Source organism: Equus quagga, chromosome 2 (assembly GCF_021613505.1).
Source record: "Equus quagga isolate Etosha38 chromosome 2, UCLA_HA_Equagga_1.0, whole genome shotgun sequence".
Lineage (NCBI taxonomy): Eukaryota > Metazoa > Chordata > Mammalia > Perissodactyla > Equidae > Equus > Equus quagga.
The window spans coordinates 28,715,298-28,741,966 of NC_060268.1; the positions used below are offsets into that span (position 1 = coordinate 28,715,298).

General features: G+C 45.3%; 3 protein-coding genes across 5 annotated transcripts; 2 read left to right on the plus strand and 1 right to left on the minus strand.

The window, feature by feature from the left end:
* Positions 1-8,969: 8,969 nt before the first annotated feature.
* On the plus strand, positions 8,970-12,804 carry PIP4P1 (phosphatidylinositol-4,5-bisphosphate 4-phosphatase 1). Of its 2 annotated transcripts, none has more exons than XM_046654529.1 (7): positions 8,970-9,286; positions 9,588-9,778; positions 10,135-10,241; positions 10,691-10,796; positions 10,996-11,048; positions 11,153-11,243; positions 11,966-12,804. In XM_046654529.1, the coding sequence occupies exons 1-7, from the start codon at positions 9,124-9,126 to the stop codon at positions 12,107-12,109; spliced, it is 855 nt and encodes a 284-aa protein (XP_046510485.1). In that variant the 5' UTR covers positions 8,970-9,123; the 3' UTR covers positions 12,110-12,804. The 2 variants fall into 2 exon arrangements, with proteins under 2 accessions (XP_046510485.1, XP_046510486.1); XM_046654530.1 differs by having other exon boundaries at positions 8,974-9,265.
* Positions 12,805-12,886: 82 nt separating this feature from the next.
* APEX1 (apurinic/apyrimidinic endodeoxyribonuclease 1) lies at positions 12,887-15,694 on the minus strand. 2 transcript variants are annotated; one of them, XM_046654527.1, is made up of 5 exons: positions 15,621-15,694; positions 15,186-15,311; positions 14,786-14,973; positions 13,831-14,023; positions 12,887-13,693 (listed from the first exon to the last, which is right to left on the minus strand). In XM_046654527.1, exons 2-5 carry the CDS (start codon positions 15,241-15,243, stop codon positions 13,176-13,178), a joined length of 957 nt encoding a protein of 318 aa, XP_046510483.1. In that variant the 5' UTR covers positions 15,244-15,311; positions 15,621-15,694; the 3' UTR covers positions 12,887-13,175. The 2 variants fall into 2 exon arrangements, with proteins under 2 accessions (XP_046510483.1, XP_046510484.1); XM_046654528.1 differs by having other exon boundaries at positions 15,495-15,628.
* A 168-nt stretch (positions 15,695-15,862) lies between these two features.
* OSGEP (O-sialoglycoprotein endopeptidase) lies at positions 15,863-24,759 on the plus strand. Its single transcript, XM_046655236.1, has 11 exons — positions 15,863-16,372; positions 17,773-17,892; positions 20,563-20,738; positions 22,611-22,706; positions 22,843-22,892; positions 23,029-23,107; positions 23,658-23,723; positions 23,819-23,909; positions 24,146-24,221; positions 24,312-24,410; positions 24,558-24,759. Exons 1-11 carry the CDS (start codon positions 16,258-16,260, stop codon positions 24,595-24,597), a joined length of 1,008 nt encoding a protein of 335 aa, XP_046511192.1. The 5' UTR covers positions 15,863-16,257; the 3' UTR covers positions 24,598-24,759.
* Positions 24,760-26,669: the final 1,910 nt, after the last annotated feature.

The following is a 26,669-nucleotide window of genomic DNA, read 5'->3' on the forward strand; positions in this document are numbered from 1 at the left end:
TCTAGCAAAAGTAAGAACAGGGTGATCTAAAAGTAAATCATAGTGATCTTAGTAATGAGACTATGAACAATTGAAACATTGAAAGCACGATTTTAAATGATGGATAAGGTCTCTCATAAGTAAAAAATCAGCCCAAGGAAATATCTAACCATATTTGATTGTTGAAAGGTTTTTTTAAAATAACCAAATCCAATCTAGTTTACACAAAAGACAAGATTAGAACGTGATTATATCTAAAATAATGCAAACGATTAATTTTAATGGAATCTGCCTAAAGTAAGTGTATGTAAACCAAAAGGAGATGATCTGCAATATATTTACAAAAGGAAAATTGAGGGACAATGTTTAACCTTCTGAAGTGTTTCTCTGGTGTCACGTGGGGAAGAATCTGCAGTATGTATATATAAACATTCTGTTCACCAAGGAAATTATGTGACAGGCAAAGGCAGTTTACCAGACTGCACCTTGGCCAGGGTGACATAACCTTCAGAACTATGTGACATACTTTATTCTGAATTCAAGTTCAGCAACCATAATCATTGCATAGTCACTTGGACCTCCTATCTCTTTAATCTTGGATTCATCAATGGCCCAGAGAGGATCTACCCTACAAGAATCAGCATGCCTCCTGCAACCACATCTTTATCTTGTGGTCTATCCAACAAGAGGGCCCAGGCTCCAGGTTGCAGCCAACCCTACCCTGGGTCAAGTCCTACCCCTAAAGTTGGTTTGTTTACAGCTCTTAATGCTTTCTTCACAGGTTTTTGACCTCTGAAGGCATGGATTCAGGTGCTGCATGTGTATCTGCTGCCCTGTGAACACTGGTATACAGCACACACTTAGTAGTCAAATATATGAAATGTCTTAAATGTCTATCATATCTCTTTAGGTCATTTCAAGGCAAGTGCCCATACTCTATTCCTTTATGATTATTTTGATCTGTTTTCAACATCCTAGTCCAGAGGTTCCCAGTTTCTCAGTTTATAATGTGCTTAGCATCTCAGCAATTTTTTCACAGCACCCCTAGGTCTAAAAAACTACCTAACAGTTTTGCTTTTGGGGTAGTTGGTTCCTAACTTAGTAACCATCTGAAAAAAAATAATACATACAAATTGAAAGAAAAAGTATTTTTTAATTTTTTTCTTAAATAGCCACAAATAGTTACTAATGGGATGTATGCACCTGTGGGACACTGCACAACTTCTCAAACCTTGGAATCCAACACTGCTACCCTCATTTCCTGTTTCGTGCTGATTTTCACACAGTACTTACTTTTTTATCCAAGGCCCAAGGGACCTCCTAAAACCCAGCTTTGCAAAGATATTTTGCCATCAAAAGGAATGTAGCACAATGTAATGTTCAAACTGTGAATTACCTTGAGCTAGTTGTTTGCATGCTACACAAGGGATGTCGAGTATTGATGTGTTCCCCTTCAAAATTTTAAATATTCCATTGTACCCCTGTGAATTTGCACCTTAGCACAGAGTTTGGAAACTATGGCCCTACTCATTCCATGTCACCGCATTCCTGAATTTATGTAGTGGAAATGAGTGGACCCTAGTCAAACTACCTGTGTATCAATTCCATCTCTACCCCTTACTTAACAGCTGAGTGATTCCAGGTAAGTAAAATTCTCACTATGCCTCAGTTTTCTCACCTATAAAATGGTGACAATAATAGTACTTTCTGCTGTTGCAAGGGTTACATAAAATGCCTGTTAAGTGTTTAGATAAGTGCCTCGAATTACAGTGAGCACACAGTAAATGTTGGCTATTATTATTCCTTATTGTGTCTTTTTCTTTTTGATTTCTCCTGCCCACCTAACTATGAATTGAATCAGAAGAATAACTGGAAGTACACCCAGTCCATCAACACAGACTCTAATTCTGCAGTGTTCAAAACAGTAGCCACTAGGCACACATGGCTATTTAAACTTAATACAATTAATTACGATGACATAAAAATAAAAATTCAGTTCCTTAGTTATACTAACCACATTTCAATTTTTGAATAGTCACATGTGGCTGGTGGCTACCATATTGCATAGCATAGAAACATTTCTATCATCACAGAAAGTTCTTTTCCACAGCACTGCTGTTACCTTTTCTAGTCACTGCTACCCTGTATCCACATAAAAGAAGCTGGAACTATGTTTTATTTTATACTTTTAGAGTTCTTGTAGTCAGGAATCAAACAATCATCAATCTTGGAGTGATTATAGCTCATTACTGCCTTAGTACCCTTTCTTCTATCTTCTTATCACTCCTTCTGCTATCCTCTGAGGGACTCCCATGTCCAGGCACATACTCAGTAACACACCCATCTTCCACACTCAAGGTCAAGGAAACTGAAGAACAGAAGTGACAGGTTCTAAAGAACTGAGCATTGCCTTATGGAGTGCGGAGATGTCTCCGGATAATGACTCCCAATGTCAACACTTAAAGAAGTAGGCTCAGCTTCTCAGGATTCTTTAGGCAAGAAACCTATTTTATTCCTGCTCTCTTGACTGCAATTTCTCATTCTCTCTAGACCACAGGATAAATGTTCTCCTCTTTAAACATCTACCCCACCACCACCCAGATTCTTTGACCTCCCATTTTCTCCAATTCCTGAAATTAAAATATTATTTTAGTTTAGTGCCCCACCCCCACCACCAATTAAAGGGATCACTTTAATTTCTCTTCTCTAAGAGTGAGATCCCCATATCCCTGTCTGTGCCTCACTCAGAGGCAGGAACAGAGTAGAAATTAAAAAAAACTAACCTAACACCCTCAATTCCAAAGACCTTGGCTCTCAGATAGGGAAGCCGATTATAACCCAAAGAAAAGAGCAAAGGACATGCACAGACCCCAAAGGAGCAAAGGCTTAGTGTAACAAACAGAAATTAATCCCTTAAACTAGACCCTACCGTGCTCTACCCATCCAACCCCCATACTACTCCTCAGCTTGGTTAACTCACTCCTTGTGTTACCAAAAACATTCTCTCCGCTGGAAATGGAGTAAGGGACTGTGCCATTTTCACACAGGTGGTAAACCACCACTTCAGGAGAAGGGAAAGAAGAAACAGAGCATGTGGAAAAGAGAAATCAAATTGGGACACTGTGGGCCACAGAAGCCAAGCAGATGTTTCCCACCCCATTCTCTACCCATCCTCGCAGATAGTTACCACCTGGTCGGAACCTGAAGAAAAAATGCTTCCAAGTCTTTGCAGTGTCTTTCTTGACATCCTCCTATTATGGACTGTTATGGACTGTTCCCTCAAAATTCATGTGATGAAACCCTAACCTCCTAACCCAAACATGACTGTATTTGGAGATAGGGCCTTTAAAGAGATAATTAAGGTTAAATGAGGGCATAAGGGACCCTAATCCAATATGACTGTGGTCCTTGTAAGAAGTGAAGAGACACCAGGGATGTGTATGCACAGAGAAAAGGCCATGTGAGGACAGAGTGGAGAAGGCGGCCATCTGCAAGCCAAAAGATAGGCCTGCCAGCGCCTTGATCTTGGACTTCAAGCCACCAGAACCGTGAGAAAACAAAGTCAAGCCACCCAGTCCATGGAATTCTGTTATGGTAGTCCTAGCAAAGTAATACACCTCCATAGCCTAATTTTTCTCAATCTAAGTGAGAAGACTCCACCCCATAAGTAAGATACTTACCTAGCACCAGGGGTAATATTGAAATGACTTACCTGTACAGTACGGGCACCAGCCAACCAAAACCAATGCCAGCCATAAACAACTGATGCCAGCCACACTGGAGAGCCCCAGCTGAATATCCAGCCTGCCTGAGACCGCAGCTGACAATATTGCTTAGTACACACTTACCTCAAGATGGGGCTTAAGTTAATTAATTAATTGATAGCCATTTATCAAGCAACTTCTGTGTGCCAGGCATTGAGCATAAAAAGGGCTCTATTCCAAATACTGTGCATTCTGCCACCTCTGTGCTTCTGCCTTTTTCAATCTGCCTAGCTGATGATATGAGGGCAAAAGCATTAAACCGTAAGTCAGGAAACCTGGACTTTTAGTCCCATTTCAATCTCTCACTTAGCTTAAGTGACCCTAATTTACAGAGCGTCAGTTTCCATATCTATAAGATAAAGATAGTCTTGCCTTCCCTGTCCATCTCATAGTGGGTTTTGAAATAAATGAATACAAATATAAAAGTGCTTTATTAACTGTGAGAAAATCACATATATTATCATTACTTTTTGCATTTCTCTGCCAATCGACCTACTCAAGACAAAGCTCAAATCCAAGTTATCCCCATATACAATAATATAATAATCCTTCTTTGTATTTTTAAAGTTTTCTCGGGCTGCTCTAACTAGAAGGGATTTCTTCTTTCCTTGAACTTGTATTACACTGTTCATTTGTTAGGAAGCATGTGTTGTATCATAAATTTCTACTATTGATATTTTCCCATGTAATTAAAAATTACTAGTGCTGATATTTTAGACTGTGTATTTTTACATTATCTCTCCCTATCCCGAGTTTAAGTTTCTTAAGGAGTGTCTTTCACAAAGAGTAGATATTTAACAAATATTTGTACATGTATTGATTGCTGAAATTCTACCATTTATAGTAGTTTGGAAAACACAGCCACAATATATTGCAGCTCCTCCCATCAAGACTTGAAGCCCATTTCCCCTCACCTTGAATCTGTATAGGCCTTATGACTTGCTATGACCACTAGAGTGGTAGGAATGAAGACCTAAAGACACCTTGCAGCTTCTCCTTTCACCCTCTTCAGACCATCGCTCTAAGTACCACCATGCTATAAAGAAGCCCAGCCATGCCAGCACATACAACTGCCAGACGTGTGAGTGAGGCCATCTTGTTTTGAAAGTGTCAGCCATTTTCTTTCTCTCTCTCTCTCTCCCTTTCTTTCTTATTTTTTTGAGGAAGATTAGCCCTGAGCTAACATCTGCTGCCAATCTTCCTCTTATTGCTGAGGAAGACTGGCCATGAGCAAACATCCGTGCCCATCTTCCTCCACTTGATATGTGGGACGTCTGCCACAGCATGACTCGCCAAGCAGTGCCATATCCGTACCTGCGAACCCTGGGCCACCGAAGCAGAACGTGCACTTAAGCGCTGCGCCACCTGGCTGGTCTCCATTTCCTTTCTTTTTGTGTGTGTGTGTCAGCCATTTTCCTTCTTTCTTTCTTTCTTTCTTTCTTTGTGAGGAAGATTGGCCCTGAGCTAACATCTGTTGCCAATCTTCCTCTTTTTTTTTTTTCTCCCCAAAGCCCCAGTATATAGTTGTATATCCTGGTTGGCGGTCATTCTAGTTCTTCTGTGTGGGATGCTGCCACAGCACGGCTTGATGAGCAGTGCTAGGTCTGCACCCAGGATCCAAACCAGGGAACCCCAGGCCACTGAAGCGGAGCATGCAAACTTAACCACTCAGCCACAGGGCCAACCCTTGATAGGGTTTTTATGGCCTCCTTTTTTGTGTGTGAGAAAGATTGGCCCTGAGCTAACATCTGTTGCCAATCTTCCTCTTTTTGCTTGAGAAATATTGGCCCTGAGCTATCATCTGTGCCAATCTTCCTCCACTTTGTATGTGGGTTGCATGGCTTGATGCTGTGTAGGGCATGTAGGTCCGTGCCCATGATCCAAACCTGGGAACCCCAGGCCACTGAAGTGGAGCATGCAAATCTAACCACTGCATTTACGGTCTCTTTTATGGCCCTTCTCACAAATTACCTTGCTTTCCTGGCATGTTTCTTCTGACCACTACCAAACTGTAATGTCACTGACGTTGAGATAGTATTTATTGATCTTAGATTTATCCTAAAGTAGTGTGCCCAGATTGTAGGTAGTCAATGAATAAGTCCATCTGCAGAATACGTAATGGCTTCTTCCAACAGACTCTTGGAACTCAAGTCCCATAGGGAAATATTATAAGGCAATCTCATCACAAAAGCACTTAGAGAGTCACTATACTTCCCTTCACCATGTCTCACACCCATGTGGGTGGAGGTTAGTCTGGCATTAGAAGGGATCTATAACAGGACATATTCAGGGATTATTCCATCAATCTCTTCCTCCAGTGCCTCGCATGCTGTCAGAGAGTACACTCTCCCTATCAGTTAACATTTACTTCTCTAGCCACACATCCCTATATTGATCCTATAATGAAAACATCACCAAGAGCCCACACTACTAAAAAAATAAGCCATTCTACTCGTCCATCCCTCTAGGATCCTCAATAATGTACCCAACTTTCCATCTCTCCCACATTTTTATACAAATAAAACCAGATTTAAATAAACATTAAGCTCTTTCTGGCATCTTTCTGTGCTGCCACAATGGTGCTCATGAATGTCCTGGCTGATGCTCTCAAGAGCATCAACAATGCCAAGAAGAGAGGCAAACTCCAGGTTCTCATTAGGCTGTGCTCCAAAGTCATGTCCAGTTTGTAACTGTGACAATGAAGCATGGTTACCCTGGAAAATTTGAAATCATTGATGACCACAGAGCTGGGAAAACTGTTGTGAACCTCACAGGCAGGTTAAACAAGTGTGGAGTGATCAGTCCCAGATTTGATGTGCAACAGAAAGATCTAGAAAAATGGCAAAATAACTTACATCCATCCCATCAGTGTGGTGTCATTATAATGACAACCTCAGGTGGCATCATGGCCCATGAAGAAGCAAGGTGAAAACACATAGGCGGGAAAATCCTGGGATTCTTTTTCTAGGGATGTAATAAATATGTGCAAATAAAATGCTTCAACGGACAGGGGGAAAAAAGAACATTAAATGTGGCTTCAGTAAGGGTGAGGAGAGTCACAAAAGGACAGGTTTGCAATGTATGTGTAACAAGGTGTAAACAGTGAATGCTCAAGTGAGCATCCATGCGTCAGAAGGAGCAGCACACTGGCCTATCCCCAACAGAGCTACAGCCCCTTCTCCACTTTGTACCCAGAGGTTCCTTGGTTTTTTAAGTGTCTGTGGGCCCTAACTGGTGGAAGGATACTAGCTTCTGAGAAGAAGCTGGTCTGGAAAAGCTGTGTGTAAAAATCAGAACCCAGGCGAAGTCTCCAGCCCCTGTAGCAACCACAAGTGCTAGGCCAACAGCAGTTTCTTAATGATTAAATGTTTGAGTTGGGCTGCCCTTTCCTCAATGTTAAGCTCAGTGGAGAGGCTTTTAGATAAACTGGTTATGGTCCTCAGAGTTGTTTTTTCAATTCCTTGTTCCCTTCCAGATGTAGGGCAGACACAATTTTGGCTATGAGATGTGGAAAACTCAGCTATAGTTCAGGCTCCGTAAAGATCACATAGTGCACTGGCAGGACACTATCCCCAAAGTTTGGGTTCAGAGGTTACTGATAGACCCTCAGGATTCTGCTTCAGTTTCTGGAAAGCGGTAAGACAGAACCCTCATCTAAGGGGTTCCTCAGGAAAAGCCAGCCATCTCAGCATTATTCTCAGTCACGGAGCCCCTATATTTAATAGACTGAGCTAAAATGTTCGCCTTCGAAGCAACTAGCTATTTCCCAAGAGCATGAGCTGCAACCATCTCCCTTTGACCTCTCAGTACTCCCTTCTCGTATGACAACAGGGCCCTTCTCATCCTGTACTTGCTTAACCAACATAAATTACTTCAGTAAAATTGTAAAACAAAGAAGGTCCCTATAAGGTGACTCAATTTTACTCAATCATCCACCATTAATCCCAAAATAATAGTGTACTCACCCTACGCTTACATAATTAAGCAAATCCTCCTAAATTAGTCTTTCCAATAACGAGGGGCCATTCACCTTGACTGTCCCTGCTCTACCCTGAAACACCCAACAAAATTGAAACAACAAAGAAAAAAGTACCCTTCTGCTAACAGGGGGAACCCTACACATTTCATCTGTCTAGGTACCCATTTATTAGAGCACCTTGTTAGGTTGAGTTGGATGAACATGGATGAACAGGAGAGTGGGTAGGTGGATTGGTATATGCGTCTGAGTTGCTTCAGATCTTTTCCAATACTTGTCGGAATAACCTCCATTAGCAGTCTCGTGGCTGGGAGCAAAGATGAGACAAGTCTACAGACTGTCTCATCCACCTAACGAGGTAACTGAAATATCCTTGGACTGGACTGGTTAACTCAATCAAAAAACACTTACCATGCACATGTGTTTAGGACTAGGGGGTCATAAAATTGAGTAAAACGATGAGATCTCCTTGTAGTGGTAGAGACTGACGCATGAAAAGATAATTTCCTAATTTAATCAGGGGTGGACAGGAGGGTGTAGTCTACAGCGAAACTTCCTGGAGAAGCCGGTCTTGTGTCCTATTCCAGAAGTGACTCCAGCGAGAAAGGCTGGGGTGACAAGCTGAACGTTTTAATCCTTTTCCACCTGGAACATCTTTACTTCGACTTTGTACAAGCATTTCTTTGAGTAGAGCGGCTAACTGCTGCCTACCGTTCCTCCTCCCGCTGCTCAGAACAACGCCAGCTCCCGCACTCTTTCAATGCCGGCTCTTGAACCACGCCCCCGGGTTCTCGCGCTAAGCTTCGGCCAATAAAGCTGCCCCCCAAGGATCACAGGACGAGGGAAGGGAAGTCTCCAGCCAATGGGAGACGAAATATTATCGCAAAGAGGGAGAAAAGTCTTTCAGCGTTGTCTTTGGACCAATGAGGAGCAATGAGTGTGAGCCCTTTCTGGGCGCCTAACAGAAACTCGGCTTCCTGCAGCACGTGACCCGGGAGGTGAGGCAGCCTCGCCCCACCTCCTGGTCTGGAGGTAGCGCGATGGGCCACGCTTCCAATGGCTCGCAGCACTTCTCGTCACGTGCAGTGTTTGCGGGCCCAGCGGCCTCCAGAAGGTCATGTGACAGTGACGTTGTGCGATGCTCCCTAATGGCAAAAAAGAGCTGCTTTCACAGGACCAGGAATTGGTTCATCTCCACGAATAATAGCCCGGCAGGGGCGGGGACAACCTATCACGTGCCGTGGGACGGAGCGGGGCGGGGCAGGCCACTGGTTGCGGGGCGAGCTGGGCGCGCGGCGCGCAGGCGCCCTAGGGACCCGGTAGCGGCGGCGGCGGTGGTTGCGGCGACGGCAGAGGCGAAGAGAACCGGATCCTTGGCCGAAGGGGAAGGTGGCAGTGGCGGCCATGGCGGCAGATGGAGAGCGATCTCCGCTGCTCTCCGAGCCCATCGACGGTGGCGCCGGCGGCAACGGATTAGTGGGGCCAGGCGGGACTGGGGCTGGGCCCGGGGGAGGCCTGACCCCCTCCGCACCACCGTACGGAGCCGGTAAACATGCCCCGCCCCAGGGTAAGCTGGGGCGGGTCCCAGGTGTTCCGGGGCAACGCTGAGAGGCGGGGAGGGGGCGGGGCCCAAGCGCCAGGTGGGGAGCTATTGCACCTGTGACCGGGTGAGGCTTCCCTCCCTCCGAAACCGCGACCAGAGCTTGGGAACGGAAAGGGGTTCTGAGGAAGCTGATCCAAGCCCGGATTGTAAGAAGCCCGCCGAGCTTGGTCAGAAGGCTTGAGGACCAGGAGTTCCTTGATCCCATGGAACATCAGTGGGGGTGTCTGCAAGTGATGCCGATTCTTCTTTTTACCTTCCTCTCCAGCATTTCCCCCGTTCCCCGAGGGGCACCCAGCCGTGTTGCCTGGGGAGGACCCACCCCCCTACTCACCCCTGACCAGCCCCGACAGTGGGAGTGCCCCCATGATCACCTGCCGAGTCTGCCAGTCTCTCATCAACGTGGAAGGCAAGATGCATCAGCATGTAGTCAAATGTGGCGTCTGCAATGAAGCCACTGTGAGTTACACGAATCTATGAAATGGGCCCTGTTTCCTGGATCCTCTTTCTGGTTCCTTGATTCTAGACCCTGACCTTCAGATGTCAAGTGCTCTTCATGAAACCCAGGTTTCAGCTCCAGGAGTTTCACACAGCTATTTCCCGAGAATTCACTCACCAAAGCTAATGTTTACCATTCCTTACCTTCACACCTGTCCTGGATACTTAAACCTAGTTTTCATTTGCAAGTTTTATGTTATTTGCCTTTCTTGCATTTCTCTGTCCTGGCTAAGATCTCTCTCCTCAGAAGGTGTTTTTGTAGGAAATGGAATGGATTGGGAGTAGAGATTTGCTTACTGATACTCATTCTTCTCTAGCCAATCAAGAATGCACCCCCCGGGAAAAAATATGTTCGATGCCCTTGTAACTGTCTCCTTATCTGCAAAGTGACTTCCCAGCGGATTGCCTGCCCTCGGCCCTACTGGTAAGAGGCATCAGGTGGGGAAGGGCATCAGTGGGGAAAATTGGAAAACTAAAAAAAGAATGAATGCTTATAGAGAATGTGAAGGTGAGAAAGCCTGGTGTTTATTTAGAAGGAGAAAAAGCTAAGGACTGTGGTGCCTCTAGAATGTCATAGCCATCTTTCTCATCTCTCGATAAAAAGACTGGGATGAAATGGTGTCCTTCGGGAGAACTGATAGCCTCGGGGACTGGGTGAATTATCCTGAGGTAGAAGGGGAGTTAGAGGCCTGAAATTTAAACAGTGCTCTTCTTTAAGGATTCTCTGGGGTAGAGTTGAGCGGCAGAGTATCTTAAATACACGGAGAAGTAGAAGAACTGAGAGCGGCAGGGAGTAGGGGATGTGAAGGAGTGATAGTGTGGGGATCCTTAGGATCAAGAACTTTTTCACCATAGTCCATTTCTCCTGTACAGCAAAAGAATCATCAATCTTGGGCCTGTGCATCCAGGGCCTTTGAGTCCAGAACCACAACCTGTGGGTGTCAGGGTCATCTGTGGACATTGCAAGAATACTTTTCTGGTAAGGAGGGATATTGGGAAGCCCTGGGGTGGGGGGGACCAGGAGTAATCGTGAATATATTTCTGAGTTATGATAATGAATCCTGAAAAGGTCTGTTCTATGAGAACCTATTTCTCACCCTCCCCCTGCCCCAGGGCTCTCGTTGAAGATGACCCTGCTTCTGCTATTGATTGCTTTCTCCCTTTTTCTTTGTCCATAGTGGACAGAGTTCACAGACCGAACCTTGGCCCGTTGCCCTCACTGCAGGAAAGTGTAAGTGATTAAAGAGTGGCATTGTTGAGCTGGTAATGGGGTAACATGTAGAGTGAAAACTACAGGACCCTTACAAGCATCCGTTTCTGTTTGCCTCCCCACAGGTCATCTATTGGGCGCAGATATCCACGAAAGAGATGTATCTGCTGCTTCTTGCTTGGCTTATTCTTGGCAGTCACTGCCACTGGCCTTGCTGTGAGTAACCTTGATCAAACCCCTTTCATTCCTTAGCCTCATCTCCATAGACTAAGAGTTGGGAAATGACTACCACCCAAAAACGAAACTGAGGGGTAGGTTTTTTGTTTTGTCTTGTTTTAATGTGCAGATGAGCTGAGGTAACTGATAAACAGTCTTCAGTGTTACTATAGGAGTAAAAACCAGCCATTTTCTTTATGTAGAGGAGAGGACAATGGAGGAAGTGGCTTAAATGAAGAGTTGATATTAGGAAACCTGGCTCAATTATCAGACGTTAAGAAAATCTGACAGGGGCCGGCCTGGTGGCAGAGTGGTTAGGTTTGCGTGGGCTGCTTCGCTGGCTCCAGGTTTGCAGGTTCAGATCCTGGGCACAGAGCTAACACTGCTCAAGTTGGGCCACACTGGTGGCATCCCACATAAGGTGGAGGATTGGCACAGATGTTAGCTCACCAACACTATTCCTCAAGCAAAAAGAGGAAGATTGGCAACAGGAGTTAGTTCAGAGCCAATCTTCCTCACAAAAAAAAAGAATGACAGATGTCTAGGATTGTATGAGTTATTCCCTGCCTATGGGAAGGGAGCTGAACAACTGGCCCTTTAAAAAGTTCCCTGAAGGTGGCTACACGTGGATGGGGAACAGACTGAAGCTTGAGTTCTCTGTTACTAGGGCTCCTAGAAAGTCATGAGATCAACAGTAACCCCATCTTTTTCTTCTTCTTCAGTTTGGAACATGGAAGCATGCACGGCGATATGGAGGCATCTATGCAGCCTGGGCATTTGTCATCCTGTTGGCTGTGCTGTGTTTGGGCCGGGCCCTCTATTGGGCCTGTATGAAGGTCAGCCACCCTGTCCAGAACTTCTCCTGAGCCCCGTGACGACCCACAGACTGTGCCTGGCCCCTCCCTGGTGGGGACAGTGACACTACAAAGGGAGCCATGGTAAAAGGCTCCCCGGGCTTCTATAAGGGGAGCCGAGCAGCTGCCTTCCTTTTCCCTGGGGAGAGGTAGGAAGGAACCTGGCCCTCACCTAGGTTTGGAAGGGTAGAAAAGACCACTGCTGGCCATCTGCTTTCCCCCAAGGGTTGCTCTGTTTAAGGTGAAATAGGTGAAGTGTTGGCCCTAAACCTGGGTCCTAAGAGATGGTTCTAGCCTTGTCCTTCCTATATGCTCCCTGAGAGCCATTCCTGTCCCTTACACATTCCAGGGCAGGGTGGGGGTGGGTAGCCCTGGGGGTTTCCCTCCCTCTTGTGCACCCTTAGGACCTTGCTGCTGCTATTGCACTTCACCAGGGGCTGGCTCTGGCCTCTACCCTCAGTTTCCTCTCCCCCCAATTCTGTGTCCTGTGGGGGTGGGGTCAGCTGCTGCTCTGTACAGAACCACAGGAACTGATGTGTATATAACTATTTAATGTGGGGTACGTTCCCCTAGTCCTCTATTTCCCTTAATGCCTCCTTCCAACCTTACCTCAGTTGCAGTATTTAACTGGGCTGGGTAGGGTTGTTCTGTCTTGGGGAGGTTAGGGACTCATCCTGTGCTTGTAAATAAATAAGGTTATGACTATCCTTTTCCAGTTGTTAAATCTTATATGTACGAAAAGATGAGAATTTGTAGCCCCACAAAGGGGTAGAATACAAAGACAGCAAAGCAAACTATGGCTCTTTATTTTCACATGGACAGTTCAAGGAGGTCATCAGTAGCTTTTGTTTAATGTAAAAAAAAAAAAAGAAAGAGAGCAAGCAGGAGAGAGAACTCACCGAAAAAAAATCCCAACACCTCAGGCTTAAAGGAAACCTAAGTCTGTCACTAGGAGCCTGGTTAAAGGATTTTCAGAAAGGAAATACAGTGCAGATTTTAAAGAAGTTTGGGAGGGGGGCAAGAACTCTGCTAGTCTGGGGGGCTTATTTCCCAGGCTCGAATTGATGTGGGGGAGGTGTCACAGTGCTAGGTATAAGGTGATGGGACAGTGGTCACTGCCCAGGGCCTTGGAACGGATCTTGCTATCACACAATGCAGGTAACAGAGAGTGAGACAACAAAAAGTAATCAAGGCGCCACCCCACATTTTTGGAGCGTGCATTCATCATGTAGGTCCAAAAGGTGTAGGCATAGGCTGTATTGGGGTAGAGGTGCCGGAAACTGTCAGCCAGGGGCACAGCCTGCAGCAATTCCCCAAAGCCTTGGCGCTCTTGTGGAGTGAAGCCAGCATTCTTTTTGTTTCCCTTGGGGTTGCGAAGGTCAATTTCTTCATGAGCCACATTGAGATCCCCACATAGCACAAGGGGCTTGCGGGAAGCCAAGCCCTTCAGGAACTTGCGAAAGGCTTCGTCCCAGCGCTGCCGGTACTCCAAGCGCACCAGACCCCGGCCTGCATTAGGTACATAGGCTGTTACCAGCACAAATGCATCAAATTCAGCCACAATCACTCGGCCTTCCTGATCGTGTTCCTCCTCGCCTACAGAAATGATGAAACAATCAGTATAAAGAGGCATAAAAGAGAAAACAGAATAAAGGAGTCAAGAATTGGGGCTGGGTGTGATATTCGCAATTGGTTTGGAAGAGCTCAGGCATTAAGAATCAATAGGGTCTCACCAATGCCATAGGAGACTTTGAGTGGGCACTGGCGGGAGAGCAGGCCCACACCACTGTACCCTTCCTTGTCTGAAGGTGCTGACCAGTACTGATGGGATAGTCCAGGCAGCTCTTGAAGTTCAGCTGGTAGTTTGTTCTCTGAACACTTGGTTTCTTGGAGGCACAGGATATCTGGGGCTTCTTCCTTTACCCACTGAGTGAAATGAAAGGTAGAAAAAGCATTATCAAGTCAGCAGACATTTACTGAAGTTATGTTCTAAATAATAGAGATACACAGGTGAGACACAGTGCTTGTGCACAAGTTAACAGTCTAGCAGCACAATATTTAAACAATTATAAATTATGTAACTGGCAACTGATGGAGATAGGAAGAGTCTGACAAGCAATACTGAGATGTGTTTTCCAACAAGCAATGGATAGCCAGCTAAGATTTTTAAGCAGTAGTTAATTAAATGGAGGATAAGCTGGAGATAAAATGGAGCAAGTCCAGTAACAAGGTTTTTTCAACATGCTGGAGAAGAGATGAGGACATTAAAACATGCCAAGAGAATTGAAGGAATGGACGTTTAAGAACTATAACTGGGGGGCTGGCCTGGTAGCGCTGCAGTTAAGTTTGCATGTTCCGCTTCAGCAGCCCAGGGTTCGCTGGTGCGGATCCTGGGTGCGGACATGGCACCGCCTGGCAAGCCATGCTGTGGTAGGTGTCCCACATATAAAGTAGAGGAAGATGGGCACAGATGTTAGCTCAGGGCTAATCTTCCTCAAAAAAATTTTTTTTAAAAACTATAACTGGAATGAGATAGTGAAGCCCCTCCTTGTACCTCTCCCACAAGAAAACTACTGACAAGGGAAAAATAAAACCTACATGGTGGGGACTAAAATGAGAAAAGGTGATTAAACCCCTAGATCATTCAATACTAAAGAATGTCTCTTCCCTTCCTTGAATTGCACTCACATCTAAACCTTTCTTCTTAATCCAGGCTCTAAGCCCATCCACATTCCAGGAGCAGATCTTGAGTGTGGCTGATTTGCCACTGGGTGAGGTTTTCTGGTCTGGGGGGTCCTCATACAGGACTGGTCCCTCTCCTGCTGCCTCTTTTTCGTTTTTCTTTGTTCCTGTCTTACTCTTCTTGGCCTCTGGCTCTATAAAATGAATAATACATAGTGATGAAAGTTTGGCGGTTTCTAACTCTGATGGAGAGTTAACTACAGACCCACAGAGAGCCTGCAGTTTCGGCGACTTTTTCACAAACTCTGCAAAAATGAATTTAGTCTGTCCTACTTCCCGTTCATCGAACGAATCAGAAACACCCCATCGCAGCCTCTAGGGAGACGGGCTCATATCATTCTCTTACCAGTCTTGGGTCCTTCTCCGTCTTCTGCCACCGCTCCCTTTTTCCCACGCTTCGGCATCACTGTAACGAACGCCCTTCGGCACCCGTTCCAGGTCGCCCACCGAATCAGTATTTTTATCGCGTTGCCTATAGACGCAAAGAAATCATGAAACCAGCTGAGGCCGAGAAAAAGACTCCTCCCTCGGGCGCCCTAGCACCAGGTCCCGCCTTTCAAACCACATTATCTCAGAATCCTTTCCCCGCCTCCGTGCACCAAAGGCCCTTGAGCCCCTCACCCACAAGACTAGAGCATTTCATAGTGCTTTGTACCCTCCTCGCGAGATCTGCCCTCTGGCCAATCGAGGGCCTTAATTAAGGGTCCCGATTTAGGCTGGCCGATCAGACGTCCAGATAAGCCCCTGTGACGGGCAAAATAACAGCAACGCCGTTTCTGACCTGCCCGCGTCCCAGCGTGGCTCCTCCTCACCAGAGCACAAAGAATGCAGCACGTTGTGGCCCCACGTGGGTAACTGGGGTGGTCACGTGATCTGAGGTACGTATCGCGTGGCGGAGGAATGCTGGTGATTGGTTTGTCTGGCACCATATGACGGAGAAGCTCGGCCTTCCCGCCCTTCTCCACTGTCTCCAGGAGACTGAAGGACCTAACCCTTCGTGCTCGGGCTGTTTATCGGTGTGCCAGATGCTCGACTCATTCTGCCGCCCTGACCGAAGATCCCAGAGCTGTGCAAGAGGGGAAAAAATCAATGGAGAAGCCTGGGATGGGCTATGGGAGAGAGGCAGAGGAACGGATGGGGATGTAAGGAGCAGATGCCGGCTCAGCGTCCCTGGCAGTTAGGAGGACAGGTCCTTGAAGGGGACTTGACGGGTCGCTGTGACACGGGGGCGGGGACAGCGGGCGCGCCACCCGCCGGAGTACTTTGGCGTCTGTCCGTGTGCGCGCTGCTGCCTAACAGCTGTATGCTCGTCCTCTTCTTTTGCGCCCCGGAATCAGCAACCCATCAGGGACTGGTGAGGGCTCCACGGCTCGGTTGGCAGCTAGGAGCCCTGCCGGCATTTTCTCCCAGGCTCGGCCATGCCGGCGGTGCTGGGTTTTGAAGGCAGCGCCAACAAGATTGGCGTGGGAGTGGTGCGGGATGGCACGGTGCTGGCGAACCCGCGGCGGACTTACGTCACGCCTCCGGGCACAGGTGCGTGAGTAGAGGCCTTGTAGTTTGCGGTGCGCTTTTCTGCAAAGCATAACCTTCCATCTTCCTAAACACTAGTGAAGTAGGGCATGGAGCGCATTATCCCTTCATAGAGTTTTTGATCTGAGTCTCTGAGATTATGTGACAGTATTAACGTGATGGATAGAAGAATCACAGGCACTTGGAGCTGGATATTTTGGGTTCCTTCAGCTTTTACTGAGTGCCTTGTAGGTGCTAATAATTAGCTGGCTGCTGGATACAAAAATAGATGTTATGAGCCTGCTGTGGGATCTGACATATAGACAGAACTTTACAATATGATAAGTAGTATAACAGACACGATCAAAATATTCTAAAATGAGGGGCCGGCCCAGTGGCGCAGCGGTTAATTGCCCACGTTCTGCTTCTCCGTGGCGGAGGGCGGGGGGGTGTTTGCCGGTTCCGATCTAGGGTGCAGACATGGCACCACTTGACAAAAGCCATGCTGTGGTAGGTGTCCCACATAGAAAGTAGAGGAAGATGGGCACAGATGTGAGCTCAGGGCCAGTCTTCCTCAGCAAAAAGAGGAGGATTGGCAGCAGATGTTAGCTCAGGGCTAATCTTCCTCAAAAAAGAAGATTCTAAAATGAGAAGGAGTTTAGACTCCCAGCTTAGGTGTCAGACAGAACTGGCTGGCTTTGAAGAGTTCATGTTCAGTATTTGTTTTTGGACTTCTGTTCTTTACTCTTAAAATGGAAATAATAATATAGTACCTGCATCATTGGGTCTTGAGAATTACATAAAACTACCAGACACGTTACAACTTTTAATAAGTGTTATTTATAAGTTATTATGTTACATCTTGCTTATCTTCCCCCCAAACACCTGCATACATAGGAGAGGGCAACTGACTTGCATATACCTGAAAAGCCTCTGTCAACAGTTGGTGTTGTGACAGGTTACTCACTAACAATGCATGTGTATGTTTAGCACTCACTCTTCTAGGCATTTTGGTACCAGGAATACAAAGATAAATAAAATAGCCAGTGCTTTGAGATGCTCCTGGTTAAAACTTGGGAAACCACACATAATTGTAATGCTGTAATGGTTATATGTTAAATACAATGATGCGATCGTGCACAGGGTTCTGTAGGGTCATAGAGAAGATCACTGAAGACCGTGAGATAGATATCACTTGAATTGAGTCCTGAAGGCTGAGTAGGAGTTGGGTATGAAGAAGGGCATTTCTGAGAGCTGTTCAGCATAGTTGAATAGGCTGGAAGTATATCTGGAAATCTGGAAGACAGGGTGCTTGAGGAGAGTGAAAGGGACTCTTCCTACACTATTCAAATGCCTGTTTTTTACTTCTACCTACCTTTGCTGTAGAAAAATCCTATGATCTCTGACCTGTGTCCATCTCCTAGGATTCCTTCCAGGTGATACTGCCAGGCACCACCGAGCTGTTATCCTGGACCTACTGGAGGAGGCACTTACAGAGGCTGGATTAACTTCCCAGGATATTGATTGCATTGCCTACACCAAAGGTATGGCTAGGAGCATGGTCGACAGGGGAAGAATATACTGGCATACCCCAGAGATATTGTGGGTTTGGTTCCAGACTACCGCAATAAAGCTAATATCACAATACAGCAAGTCACACGAGTTTTTTCATTTCCCAATACATATGAAAGTTATATTTGCACTGTACTGTAGCCTGTTAAGTGTGCAATAGCATTATGTCTGAAATAAACAATGTACGTACCTTAATTAAAAAATGCTAACCTTCATCTGAACCTTCAGCGAGTCATAATCTCTTTGCTGGTGGAGGGTCTTGCCTTGGTGTTGATGACTGCTGACTGATGACCGTGGAGGCTGCTGAAGGTTAGGGTGACTGGGGCAATTTCTTTTTTAGGGAGGGGGGTGCTGGGAGGCTGGGGCCCAAGACAAGCCCTGGCCAAGTGCTCAACTTGGTCTCCCTGGTTCTGCCCCTTCTCTCTGAGGGGCAGTTTCTTAAGATGAGACAACGATGAAGTTTGCCGCGGAGATTGACTTCTTTTCACAGGTGATTTCTCTGTCGCATGCAATGCTATTTGATAGCATTTTACCCACAGAAGAACTTCTTTCAGAATTGGAGCCAATCCTCTCGAACCCTGCTGCTACTTTATCAACTAAGTCTGTCCAATATTCTAAATCCTTTGTTGTCATTTCAACAATTATCACAGCGTCTTCAGCAGGAGTAGATTCTATCTCAAGAAACCACTTTCTTTGTTGATCCATAAGAAGCAACTCCTCCTCTGTTACAGTTTTATCATGAGAGTGGAGCAATTGAGTCACATTTTCAGGCCCTATTTCTAATACTAGTTCTCTTGCTGTTTCTACCACATCTGTAGTTACTTCCTCCACTGAAGTCTTAAATGCCTCAAAGTCATCAATGAGGTTTGGAATCAACTTCTTCCAAACTCCTGTTGATGTTGATATTTTGACCTCTTCCCATCACTCACTAATGTTCTTAATGACATCTAGAATGGTGAATCCTTTCCAGAAGGTTTTCAGTTTACTTTGCCCAGATCCATTAGAGGACACTATCTATGGCAGCTATAGCCTTACGAAATATATTTCTTAATAAGACTTGAGAGTTGAAATTACTCCTTGATCCCTGGGCTGCAGAACAGATATTGTGTTACTAGGCATGAAAATAACATTAATCTCATTGTGCATCTCTAACCTAACAGAGCTCTGGGGTGACCAGAGCACTGATAGGTGTATTGCCAGTGAGCAGTAATATTTTGAAAGGAATCTTTTTTTTCTCAGCAGTAGGTCTCAACGGTAGGCTTAAAATTGCCAGTAAACCGTGTTGTGATCCAGGCTTTGGATCATCCAGGCTTTGTTGTTCCATTTATAGAGCACAAGCAGAGTAGATTTGGCATAATTCTTAATGACCCTAGGATTTTTGGAATTTCAATGAGCCTTGGCTTCAACTTAAATTCCTCAGCTGCATTAGCTTCCAGCAAGAGAGTCAGCCTGTCCTTTGAAGCTTTGAAGCCAGGCATTGACTTCTGCTCTCTATGCTATGAAAGTCCTAGATGGCATCTACTTCCAACAGAAGGCTGTTTCATTTACATGGAGAATCTGTTGTTTAGTGTAATCACCGTCATCAACTGTCTTAGCTAGATCTTCTAGAGAACTTGCTGCAGCTTCTACATCAGCGCTTGCTGCTTCACCTTGCACTTTTATGTTATGGAGATGCCTTCTTTCCTTCAACCTCTGCTAGCTTCACACTTTTCTTCTGCAGCTTCCTCACCTCTCTCTGCCTTCATAGAATTGAAGAGAGGTAGGGCCTTGCTCTGGATTAGGCTTTGGCTTAAGGGTGTGTTGTGGCTGGTTTGATCTTCTATCCAGACCACTAAAACTTTCTCCATATCAGCAATAAGGCTGTTTTGCTTTCTTATTGTTCATGTGTTCACTAGAGTAGCACTTTTGATTTTCTTTAAGAACTTTTCCTTTGCATTCACAACTTGGCTAACTGTGTGGCACAAGAGGCCTAGCTTTTGGCTTATCTCAGCTTTTAACATGCCTTCCTCACTAAGCTTAATCATTTCTAGCTTTTGATTTAAAGTGAGAGATGTGCGACTCTTCCTTTCACTTGAACGCTTAGAGGCCATTGTAGGGCTATTAATTGGCCTAATTTCAATATTGTTGTGTCTCAGGGAATAGGGAGGCCCGAGGAGAGAGAGACGGGGAAATAGCCAGTTGGTGGAGCAGTCCAAACACACACAACATTTATTAATTAAGCTCACCCTCTTATATGGGTGCAGTTTGTGGCGCCCCAAAATAATTAGAATAGTAACATCAAAGATCACTGATCACAGATCATTATAACAAATATAATAATAATGAAAAAGTTTGAAATATTGCAAGAATTACCAAGATGTGACACAGACACATGAAGTGAGCAAATGCTATTGGAAAAGTGGTGCCAGTAGACTTGCTTGACACAGGGTTGCCACAAACCTTCAATTTGTAAAAAATGCAGTATCTGCAAAGTGCAGTAAAATGACATATGCCTGTAACCAGAGTTTGGCCAGGTCAAAATAGCCTGCAACTCACCTTTGCTCCCACCACTACCCCTAACCCACCTCTCCCATCCTTTACTTCCCCCAGCTCTGTTTTTCCCAATTTCTATAGGATTCTAACTCCCATTTCAATCCCCCTAGGACCCGGCATGGGTGCCCCACTGGCTTCTGTGGCTGTTGTGGCCCGTACTGTGGCCCAACTGTGGAATAAGCCATTGCTGGGTGTGAACCATTGTATAGGCCACATTGAGATGGGCCGCCTCATTACTGGAGCCACCAGCCCAACTGTGCTGTATGTCAGCGGAGGAAATACACAGGTATTACAGTACTTCACCATTGCTTCTTAATTTCTAAGGCACTATACCAGCAACTTTCATGTTCTGGCTGAGTGGCAGGAACTGCAAGAATGAAGTTGGGCTCAAATGAACCTAAAATGTTGTGCACTGGGAAACCCACAATAAAGTTCCTAACGTTGCAGATTTGGGCAGGATGATCAGAACATTAGATGACTTTTATATATGTGGTTATAAAGATTAGGAATTTCCAATTTACAAAAGGAAAGAATGGTAAGGATTGAAGCCTTCAAAATAGTGAAAGGATTTTCACTTTCATTATTTTAAGCTTATTTCTTCTATGAATCTTAGCAATTAAAACTAAGGGTCACTATCCGATTTGTTTCTTTAGGATAACTACATGTTTTGTTTACGTTACTGGTAGCAAATATGTAGAAATTGTTATTCTAAGAGGGTGAATACATAAATAACTTTAAAAAACACTTTGTAAATTGTAGGTGGTATTTTAAGTTTATAGACAAAGCCAGAGTTGTTTGGGATACCTTACAAGACCTTTTTAGGTTGGGATTGGAGAACTCCAGCCCTCCTATTCCTACAGAACACCTGATGAGGTTAGTATCAGACATAGTCATTGTCCCCAGCTTATGAAAGGGTTATGTTCTAAAACTTCATCTTGTGAAATAGTTATTAAAGATGAAGCACACATTCCTGTGGAAATGATTGGGAGCTTTAGCAGGTAGAGGGCAAGTAGCTGGTTGAGGCCTGAAGGATGACATACAAGGGCGGGGACTTGGCGTGTGATGAACTGCGGCAGAGGCTTACGAGAGTTCACTCGGAAGAGCAGTGATAGAGGCCTCTCTTCTTTTCCTCTTCCCTTTTGAAGCCCGTTTAGGTGTAAAAAACAGGGAAGATGATTAGGTAGAGAGGAGTAGATAACAGAAGTAGAAGGACAGGAATTTTTCCTTCCCCTTTTGTTGCCAGCCTTTGACAGCAGAGTAAGAACTATATCAGAAGGGAAGGAAATCCTCAGCAGCACCAAGAGGGGAAGGGGACTTCTTTGGGTCCCTAGGAAGCACTCACTGTCGGAAGTATGGAACATATCTGTCAGTGGGTGGTAACTATTCTCTGTGCCAGAAGTTGATCACACATGAAGATGAGCGTAAGTTGATTGCCAGTGCTGAGTTGAAGGGGCTATTAGTCCGACCAAGTATGAGATTTTTGAGTTTTTCAACTCTGCCTCTTCTCTTGTTTCCAAATACCACTGCCCTGGTTGGATAATCTAGGACGACTCTGGTTCCCTGCCCCCAAGCAAGAAAGCCTGTTCCCTATTCCATACTGTCAAGACTGCTTTTAAAGGATAGATCAGGAACTTCAAAGCTAAAACAATGTATTTGAAATGACAGTTTGTTGGGGCCAGCCCCATGGCTGAGTGGTTAAGTTCACGCGCTCCACTTCGGCAGCCCAGGGTTTCGCCACTTCAAATCCTGGGCGCGGACATGGCACCGCTCATCAAGCCATGCTGAAGCAGCGTCCCACATGCCACAACTAGAAGGAGCCACAACTAAAAATACACAACTATGTACCGGGGGGCTTTGGGGAGAAAAAAGAAAAATAAAATCTTTAAAAAAAAAAGAAGAAGAAATGACAGTTTGCTTCTATCCTGACCTGGACTATCTTCTGTGTATTAGGAATCTGCTCTGGGAATCCTCAGGGTATATATGGGCTTCTCAGATAAGAACTATAAAAAATTACCCATTTAGGGTTTGGGAAAGTACTTTTTTCCATTTCTTATTGGAAGCTCTGGTGGCCATGTTGATCCTCTGCTATGTTCTTCCCCAAAGCCAAATGCTCCTCTTTACAGACTTGAGCTTTCATGGACATCCTCATCACCCTTAGGTGATTGCATATTCAGAACACCGTTACCGCATCTTTGGGGAAACCATCGATATTGCTGTGGGTAATTGTCTGGATCGTTTTGCTCGAGTGCTGAAGGTAAGCCATTGAGGCTGCAGAGAACATAAGATGTGGATAAATTTCTGGGAAGTCATGGACATGGAGGGGGAAAGTAGTAAATTAGCCTCTTGTGCTTCCTGGATATCTGACTTCATCCTCTCTTTCCTTCTGCTAGATTTCCAATGACCCAAGTCCAGGCTACAACATTGAACAGATGGCAAAGCGGTAAGGAGACACGAGGTGGAAAGAGGCTGACTGGTGGGGCTTCAGGGATTTCTCTGTATATATATTAACGAGGTTTGGGAGGGTGAACAGACAGCTGACTACAGGCTTAGTGCCTCATATACTCATCCCCATATAGAGGCAAGAAGCTAGTTGAGCTGCCATACACTGTAAAGGGGATGGACGTCTCATTCTCAGGGATCCTGTCTTTCATTGAGGTGAGTGTGGGAGAGGTGAGGAGATGGGCACTTCCATGCTTTTTAATGAAGCATTTCTGTTTTGCTCACCATTGTATTTCCAGCATATGGCATAGTACTGGCCCATATTAGATGCCACATAAAGTCATTTAGCAAATATTTATTGAACATCTGTGTGCCTGGCAATAGTGATACAGCATAGAGCAAAATTAAAATCCCTACCCACATGGAGCTTGGGTTCTAATAGGGGGAGACAGATAAAGAAACAAAAAAAGAAAAAAGAAAGAGGAGAAAATAATCAAACATAAAGGATCAGTTGGTGGTAAGTGCTAAGCAGGGTAAGGGGTCGGGGGGGGTGCCAGGGCAGGCATTCCTAATTAATGAATCTTGAATGAATGCTGCCCATTCTACAGCTTGGTGCCGGAGAAGGGCAAAGCGTGGTATGGGATGTGCTGGTCAATTGAATAGTGGTGAAACACAGTGATCCTCCAAGTGCGCTAATGTTTACTCTCATGTCATCGCCTAACCACTATTCACTGTTTTATCTTTTTGTTTTCCCCTTTAATTACAGGATGCAGCCCAGCGCATGCTGGCCACAGGCGAGTGTACTCCTGAGGATCTGTGTTTCTCCCTGCAGGTAATGGACTAAAAAGCTAGGACAGAAAGTTGGGGCTGGTGAGCTTTTATATAATGGATCCCCTCTGATATTTTCACCCTGTCTGTCCCTCACAGGAAACTGTGTTTGCAATGCTGGTAGAGATAACAGAGCGGGCCATGGCACATTGTGGCTCCCAGGAGGCCCTCATCGTGGGAGGTGTGGGGTGTATGTATCATTGAACAGTGCTCTTCTTTCCTATTGCTGGACACGTGCATCTTCCTCCTGATGTTCTAAATCTCTAAGGATTTGGGGAAATTATGAGTTTCTTTTCTTGTCCTGTTTCCCAATCCTTACCCCCTGGACCCCCACTTCCTTTTCCTAAGTAAATGTACATGAGGTGTACAGCTGGACCATGGAGAAATGGCTACAACTAAGCTAATCCTACCTCTACCTCTTCATAGGTAATATGAGGCTACAGGAAATGATGGAGACAATGTGCCAGGAACGTGGAGCCCAGCTTTTTGCCACAGATGAGAGGTAAAGGCCGTTTCCCTTTCTTGATTTTTTTTTTCTCCAATTACTATAACTTTCCACTGTTAGATCCCAAATTTCATATCTCTTTCCCAGATTCTGCATTGACAATGGAGCCATGATAGCCCAGGCTGGCTGGGAGATGTTTCAGGCTGGACACAGGACCCCGCTCAGTGACTCTGGGATCACACAGAGGTGAGCACCCCTGTGGAAGGGCTAGATAGGATTATATGGGAGGTAGGCAAAAATCAGCAAGGAAGAGGGTCCAGAATCCTGAGGGCAGAGAAGGATGGAAGATGCTCAGGGATAGCCGTCCACCAGATTTCTCCTATTATTTCACAGGTATCGGACAGATGAAGTAGAAGTGACCTGGAGAGACTAACAAGGTTAACAGGATCGAGGTGGATAGTGCCCTAAAGTGGAGCCCAAGGACGCTGGGCCTTACTCTGTGTCCTGACATGGGAGTCCTAGCAAGGCTGTGGACTCCCCTCTCCCATCATTTGAACTCAAGATGACTCAGCAATAAAATATTTTGGGATTTGTATGTTGGTAATCAGCTTGTATTGTTCAGGAAAAATATAGAGTTGGCACTGGATAAATCCTTGTTGACGAGGTGACTGGATAAAGAGGCAGGGGTCAGAGCAGCATCCTGGCCGACTGCAGGTAGCCTTGGGGGCTACTGTTCTGCAGATAAGATTGATCTTAGGTACTATTCTAACATCCCCTTAATAATGGTATTATGATATGATAACTAATATTTTAGTATCAGGCCTTGTGCTAACTGCTTTACATTCATCACCTCATTTAAATTCTTTGAAGTAGGTACTCAGGACTTCCCTCAAAATAGCCTGGAGCCAGGTCTAATTTCACACTAATTGATAGCTCAAGAGTAAAACTGTTCCTTCTCCACACACTTACCCCTCACACGCTTGCATTGGCAGGTTGGAGCAGGGGCCCAGCCTCCCTCCCACCCACAACTAGCAGAACTAATCTCATCATGCCCTTATCTTGTTTACGTCAGTCACCACAAGAAGCCTGAACCACCTGCCCCCTCTCATCTTTTACACTCTAATAACCATTGCTCTCCACCCACTTTTTTGTCCCCATCCACCTCCCTCTTCCAGCTTCTGAAATTCTTTGCTGTCTGAAGTAATAGCCAGTCATTAGCAAAATTCCCTATATCCTCAACCTCTTCTCTGAATGTTCTCTCTACATTCCTACTCTGAGCCCTTGTTTTCCCTGAGGACGCTGCTTCTCCTGCCCCCTCTAGTGGTAGTGGTTTCTCTCGTACTTATTGTACCACTGGGCCTGGAGGCAGTTTCCTCATTATTTTCAAACTGTTCTCTCTTATCCCTAAAACACATCCGTTTTGAAACATGTCATTAGACTATACTGCGCCAATACCACTCCTGTCATAGATCCTGATGATTTTAATATCCATGTAGATCATCCTTCTAACACTCTGGTCTTTCAGTTCTTTGCTCCTTGGGTAATCTTGTCGTCTGCCCCTACTTCACCCACTCATTCCCTTGGTTATAATTTAGACCTACAGCTGCTTCATATCCCAGTCTCAAACATTCCACTCTCCTACCATTACCTCCTGTCTTTCCAGTTCATTCCCTTTAGTGCACTGAATCCAGCACTTCATCCCCTCACTAGGACCTACAATGAATCCATTGGTCTTCCTTCTTTTCCACTGCCATCATCCCCTACATGTCTTCATTCCCCTCTTCAGCTAAATTCCAGTCGCAAGCATTTCATTGCAAACACTTATCTCCCTTGCCTCTCTTGCTTTTGTCATACTCAGCTCTTCACCTACTTTATGCCTAGACCCATGCAGCGGAAAGGGCTAGCAAAAAACAGCCAGGCTGACTTGTCTTTAAATTCATCGCCAAGAAACTTAAGTGGTCCTTTATGCTCCCTAGCAATATTCCCTAGTCCTTTCACTTGCCTTCTTTTCTGATAACTGTTTCATAACTTCTGACCCCTCAAATCTCCACCATCTCTCCCCATTCTCACTCTTACTTGGTTCCTATTTCAATGAGAAAATAGAAACAATCAGAAAATGTTCAGGGGCTGGCCCTGTGGCCGAGTGGTTAAGTTTGTGCGCTCTGCTGCACACGGCCCAGTGTTTCGTTGGTTCGAATCCTGGGCGCGGACATGGCACTGCTCATCAAACCACGCTGAGGTGGTGTCCCACATGCCACAACTAGAAGGACCCACAACGAAGCATAAACACCTATGTACTGGGGGCTTTGGGGAGAAAAAGGAAAAGAATAAAATCTTTAAAAAAAAAAAAAAGAAAATGTTCATAAGCTCCCACCACTACATCCAACCACCTTCCAGGATTTACAGACATACACTCTGCTTCCTTCTTGTTATTATAAATGAATAGTTCTCAAGAGGGCTGATTTTGCTCCCCAGAGGGCATTTGGTTGTCACAACTGGGAGGCA

Coding starts and splice junctions, on each gene's coding strand:
- PIP4P1 (XM_046654529.1), top strand. CDS start 9,124: ATGGCGGCAGATGGAGAGCGATCTCCGCTGCTCTCCGAGCCCATCGAC. Junction 10,242..10,690: donor GCCTGCCCTCGGCCCTACTG/GTAAGAGGCATC, acceptor TCTCCTGTACAG/CAAAAGAATCATCAATCTTG. Junction 10,797..10,995: donor ATTGCAAGAATACTTTTCTG/GTAAGGAGGGAT, acceptor CTTTGTCCATAG/TGGACAGAGTTCACAGACCG.
- APEX1 (XM_046654527.1), bottom strand. CDS start 15,243: ATGCCGAAGCGTGGGAAAAAGGGAGCGGTGGCAGAAGACGGAGAAGGA. Junction 14,974..15,185: donor CGGAGAAGGACCCAAGACTG/GTAAGAGAATGA, acceptor TTCATTTTATAG/AGCCAGAGGCCAAGAAGAGT. Junction 14,024..14,785: donor TTAAGAAGAAAGGTTTAGAT/GTGAGTGCAATT, acceptor CATTTCACTCAG/TGGGTAAAGGAAGAAGCCCC.
- OSGEP (XM_046655236.1), top strand. CDS start 16,258: ATGCCGGCGGTGCTGGGTTTTGAAGGCAGCGCCAACAAGATTGGCGTG. Junction 22,707..22,842: donor GTTTTGCTCGAGTGCTGAAG/GTAAGCCATTGA, acceptor TCCTTCTGCTAG/ATTTCCAATGACCCAAGTCC. Junction 22,893..23,028: donor ATTGAACAGATGGCAAAGCG/GTAAGGAGACAC, acceptor ATCCCCATATAG/AGGCAAGAAGCTAGTTGAGC.